At 36.6% G+C, this 6,000-nt stretch overlaps 1 protein-coding gene across 1 annotated transcript in view; it reads right to left on the bottom strand.

Moving 5' to 3' along the window:
* The window catches only part of LOC110462637 (rhophilin-2-B-like), a 27,996-nt gene extending 23,069 nt beyond the window's left edge, over positions 1-4,927 (bottom strand). Inside the window, exon 1 of the mRNA XM_021516695.1 lies at positions 4,620-4,927. Coding sequence (XP_021372370.1) covers positions 4,620-4,658 — 39 coding nt within the window. The 5' untranslated portion in view covers positions 4,659-4,927. The remainder of the gene's footprint in view (positions 1-4,619) is intronic.
* Between the last annotated feature and the right edge of the window lie 1,073 nt (positions 4,928-6,000).

Below are 6,000 nucleotides of genomic sequence, written 5' to 3'. Positions count from 1 at the left end.
AGTCAATTTGACCCTTTTTGGCCCCGCCCCTCAGGCCCCGGGGGGCTTAGGACTAAACCGGCAACTATTTTTGTTGACCTTTGTCCATGGAAGGTCCCTGCAAAATTTCATTGAAATTGGTTCAGAGGTTTTGGAGAAGAAGATTTTTGAAATTTTAGTCAATTTGACCCTTTTTGGCCCCGCCCCTCAGGCCCCTGGGGGCTTAGGACTAAACCGGCAACTAATTTTGTTGACCTTTGTCCATGGAAGGTCCCTGCAAAATTTCATTTAAATTGGTTCAGGGGTTTTGGAGAAGATGTCGAAAATGTAAATTGTTTACGGACGCACGACGGACGACGGACGACAAAAGGCGATCGCAATAGGTCACTTGAGACTTTGTCTCAGGAGACCTAAAAATTGAAAAGAAAAGAAATGTGATGAACTTTTCCAAAATGCTTACTGCATGTTTCAATTTGTCATGACATTCCACGGGTGCAGGGGACGTAAGTGAGCGCCTGGAATTTTGAGGATGGGCCAGCAAGAGTGATTAATATAAGTTGGACAATTTATATTACGATACACATCTTTCATGTATTGTTGTAATATAAGGTTGTCTTTTAACATAGTAATTTAAACATACATGTTACATATAAAAGCCCTTTTTATCTGAAACCATAACATCAGCTGATATTGTTTGAGCATCCCGGAACATTCTGGTACATACATGTACCCACATGGCATGCACACTGACAGAGAAATGGCAGAACATTCCTTGATCCACTGGACAACTGCCAAGGGTTAAGACCCTATTTTGAGATCATTCATTATAACTTTCCCCACACACACTACATATACCAGGATATGACTGAGTGCACCCAACTGACCAACTCTTGCAGGTTCAGTTATATTTTGAACTCTGACATTTGAGTCCTGAGCCTGTGTTTCAAGAAAACGATTCTCATGCTCAAACTCTGACTCTGTGCTCAAGGCCAATTTCTTATGATTTTAAAAAGTCACATTTGGTTGATGATTTATAAGAGATTTAGAAAAACAATGAGCTGAATACCGTTTTCAATGTTTATATTTAACTGTTTGAAAGTGTACATGTACTGTATGTTTTTAGAGATTGACATGTATGATGAGAGTTGGTTTGAGTACAGAATTCATGTTTGAGCATGAGAATGGTTTGATGAATACAGGCCCTGGAGTCATGCTTTTCCTGCTGGACTTGAAAAACATTTTGATGACCTGCTACATCTTTTAGTAATGGGACTCATGCAGTCATGATCTATCATTAAAGTTATGGAAAAGATGTTCTGGACTTGCTTTAAAAAATTCCAGAACAATCATCAGTGTTCCATGACTAAATGAAATGTTTGTACTTTGTATCACAAATTCAATTGTCTGTAATGTATAAATGTCACCTAGACTGTCATAGTACAATAGTCAATACCTGTGTATTATCACCACCGTATTCAGGACCTTTTCTAAAGTTCTATTTTGGGAAAAGAAACCTGTTCTGAAGTTGGTGCATTTGAATTTATCAACATAATGTATATATAGCTATGACCCATTACCAGTAAATTATGGGGTCATTTAGTCCGAATTATTCTGACGTTTTATCGACTTTTTTCATATCAGTCTGTCGTCGATGAACGATTAATCGACGACAGATAGATATGAAAAAAGTCGATAAAACGTCAGAATAATTCGAACTAGGGGTCATTTTACAACATTTTTCACCAAAATTTTCCAAATTAGACAAAATTGTTACTCTCAACTTGTACGCTATCGGATGACATTATGCAACATTAAAATAAAATAATTTTTGGTACAGGTGTTTTATTCCTTTAGATCTAGTACTTAGTGAAAAACTTCTTCATTTTAAATTAAGCACTTGCAAAGTAAAATTTGAACCTTATATGGCTCAAGGGTTCATTAATGGTAAAGTGGTAACACTCATGTCTTCCACAAAGATGGTTGCGATGTAAAACCTAAAGTCGTTGTAGCATTGCTTTTCGAGTTTTTTTCGGCTACCCAGAAAACTTCAATAACTTGGGTGGGGTATATATTTGGTTTGGCTTTGTTTAATTGTGTTTAACATCTTATTAACATCTTAGGTCATCTAAGGACATGTGTTATGAAAGTGTGCAGGTATGTATAAATATATGTGTGTTGGAGACAGGGTATGTTGGTGTACTTGAATTGCCTACTTGTGATAGTGCGGACCTAATGACCTGATGCCAACTTGGTAGTGCTATCTCACTGAAATACAATGCTGAAAGCACGGCGGGACCCAACATAGCATTCCACCTGGTCACATTATACTGACAAAGGGTAAACCAGTTGTATCCATTACCCTTAGCGCTGAACGTTAAGCAGGGAATAACAACTTCCATTTTTAAGGACTTTGGTATGATGTCCTGGCCTGGAGACAGAACCCATTGCCTTCCTCACCTGTGTGAACATTCAACACTAAAGCCAAAAGTGAGGTGTTGCCAAACAAGGCGTTAGGAAATAAAAGGTAATTAGCAGTAAAAGAAATATTAATATTCCAAATCTTGTAATGGGTTTAGCAGATATATTTTAGTCCATTTGTGCCCTCAAGTATAGGGCATAAAAGCAAATCCCCAATTCTACAGGGCGTTCCCACATTAGTCGCCTCTTACACAACATGCAGTGGGTAACAGCGGGTATATTCTTTTCTTGATCACTGATCTGAAGGGGTGTGGTGTGTTGTGGATTTGCTATGCTATACCATCCAAATAAGATGGCACTTTCAGATAATGATGCTGTTGGAAGCACCAAGACCATACTGCATAACACTATGATGCATGCGGAGCTCGAGGTATTTAGCAAGGTGGCTTAGGGCTAGTATTTAGCTCCCGATAAGTCCCTCCAGTGACCATGAAGTTATCAGATTGTATCACATGTACCAGGTAAATGGCCTTATAATTTGTGATTAAATTCAATGCATAACATAATGTCCTTATTTACAATGACAATACTAAATTGGAAACCGGTATATGTTACTGTAACTGGTCATTATTTTGTTCAATACCTTCGCTAGGGATGGAACCCAGTCCCTCAGGTTTTCTAGTCATTTTTTTTTATATTGAAGGTTTTCTAGTCTTACACTGTACCGTATGAGCTAAAGAAATATTCTCCTTGGTCGTCATCAGTAGTGTTTTGTTACACTACCAGGGTGGTACTGCCATAATATTATGCTTTTGTTATAAATCTTTCAGCTCCTCAAAATTAGTACTGAATGATTTGTTTGACCATGTCTTTTAATTTTATAATTGATGGTTTAAATTTTTACAACAAAGTTTGTAACAGGAGGTAAAGATAGAGGTCTTTTGAAAAAGTCAGAAGCTAAAAGAATAGGGAGGTAAACTATTAACAACCAATTATACATACATCACTAGTATTTATATACAACTCACTCTCAATATACATTAATCACAATGCTTGTTTAAGGTGGCAATACACAGCCCTCGTTTATATGTATCCAATTTACGTGTTTATGTAAACTATTTAACATGAGCAATAACGATAACTTTATAATGATACACCTATATAAATTGACTGTTATCTGTCGTGAACTATGTAAATAAAATAATCGTGCAATGTCGACAGTTAGGTGCTTTAAATGGAATTAGCTGGTGTTTTGATTAGCTTACTCCCGATAGGTCCCCTGGACCAGTGTTAGTCACCGACTACTGCGACTAGTACACAACCACATTGTTGACATTCTTCCATGTATGTAACTTTCTTTAAGCATAAACACTCCTGTGTGTATATAATGGTACCACTAAAATACAGGTAACACTTAATTCAAGTAACATAATCTGCTCTGCTGAGCTCAGACGAGACGTTAAATGAAGAGGTTTGAAAAAATATTGTTTGCATTTCAATAGGTAATCAAGGTAACAATTTATACAAAATAAATCCAGGTAGGGTCTTATACATGAAATTTAATTCCAGTTCACTAGATTTTAAATACACTCTATGGAGGCATGAAAAATGTTCTCATGCAGTCGAGTGGAACCAAATTCTCTGGAATTCACTGGCGAAGATCATTCATAGGTGTACAGGTATATTTGAATAATGATGATGTACTGTATACACATAACATACCAACATAATTTTTAGATGATTTCAACCTTTCACACTTTCATCAATTATGTAGACCAGCTAATATATGTGTTAGTCGTACTGAGTGTTCTGTTGATGCGTAGACGACTATAAAATCACCGAGAAATGTGTGTTCAGTAAATATCTATTTATATATCAACAGGCTGGCCTAACGCTATTGTATTAAAGTTCGCCATGTATATCGGACTGGGTTACAATGAATAAGACAACACCCCGTTCAATTCAAAGTTCTTCCGAACACCACCCCTAGCATGGTGCTGTCGACACCGTGATTTCAGATACGATCTATCCAATATAAAATCTCAGACAGTCCTGATACAATATAATGCAATAAAATTTTGTCCAGTCTTTAAAAGCATTGTATCTGTATAATCAGTACAATCAAAAACACTCAGTACACACTGCAACTGAAAGTGTAAATTTACGAAGCCGTGTCTCGACAAATACAGACCGTTCAAAGTTGTTATTTCGATCTTTCTCACCTTTCTGGCATGGTGAACTGTTGTATTCGTTCCACTCATATCGGAATCTCTCTCGCAGTTAACACGGAGGCTGAAAAGTGTATTTATAGTCCAGAGAAACAACTTCAGCAAACTTCATCCGTTCCCATTTCACTCGCTGACCTATGACCTGTTCGCTTGATGACGTCACCAAGGTAGCCTAGTTCTCGTCGTTCACAGCAGGTGCCCGTACAAATTGACAGCTAAATACCTACTCTGGTCAAAGAAACTAACCATTTTAAGTACATTACATACGGGCAGAATGGTATATAACAATGGCGTAACGTCTCAGCTGTTTGGAAATCTGTACATTATGCAATATATATGTAGACCTACATTAGACTATTTTATATCTGTTTTGTCAAATCATCGCCCCTGCATATTTACTGCATGACTGATTACGTTGAATATCTAAACTTTTTTTTATAAACCATCCTCTCTATATATGTAATAACTCTTCGCGTTACACATGAGCGGACGGAAATAATTATTCTTTTACCGCAAAAATGTCCTATACATGTGTATCCATGTCTCATGACTTAACTTTGGGGTGACATTGATCTGTTCTTGTGTGGCAATGAAAAAAATATCAAAGGTAACCGTATGAAATCACATCTTTGACATATGTTTTAATTGAATTAATATTTAACACCTCCTGGTCCCATTCTTGTATTAATTGTAAAGAAAGACACATTCATTTTTGTGAGTTTTCAATCCTCTGTATACCAATTTGTTTTGTGATATTTCTATTTTGTACCGATGATTTTAATTGATATTGATATGGATAGATATTGATTGAATAAAGATGTACTGAAATATATCTCTTGAGTTGATATAGCACATTAAAAAACACGGGAAAATGAAAAATCAGATACCGGGGAGGGGACTGGGGATGGGGTGGAGGTAACGTTCTATACAGGCATGTTGTCTATAACGACAGGTGGTCGTTAAAGATAGGGATTCGTAATAGACACGTTACCTTTATAGACACGTGGTCTTCATGGACAGTTTTTATAGGCAGATGCCTTTACAGACAGGTGGTCGTTATGGTCATGAAGTTCTTTATAGACAGGGATACTTTAAAGTAGGGTTGTCTCCATAGACATGTGATCGTTGTAAGCAGGTACTATTTAAAATAGAATAGCCCATTTATTACAAAGACGTTATATGTCAAATATGAACTTTGAGTAACCTAGCAGCATGCTTGATATACTTACATCGTTATTGTTAGTTATTTAGGTATGTACATATTAACTTAAGTCAATATGAACGGGTTCATAAATATTCATAAAGACTAAATGTGTTGTCGTTCACTTTCTGATAAACCACACAAATACATTATTTAAGTCTGTGTTCAAGAGTA

The sequence above is a fragment of the Mizuhopecten yessoensis genome, unplaced genomic scaffold (assembly GCF_002113885.1).
Source record: "Mizuhopecten yessoensis strain PY_sf001 unplaced genomic scaffold, ASM211388v2 scaffold10819, whole genome shotgun sequence".
Classification (NCBI taxonomy): domain Eukaryota; kingdom Metazoa; phylum Mollusca; class Bivalvia; order Pectinida; family Pectinidae; genus Mizuhopecten; species Mizuhopecten yessoensis.
Note: the sequence above shows the minus strand (reverse complement) of the source record. Positions and strands in the feature narration are given on the sequence as shown.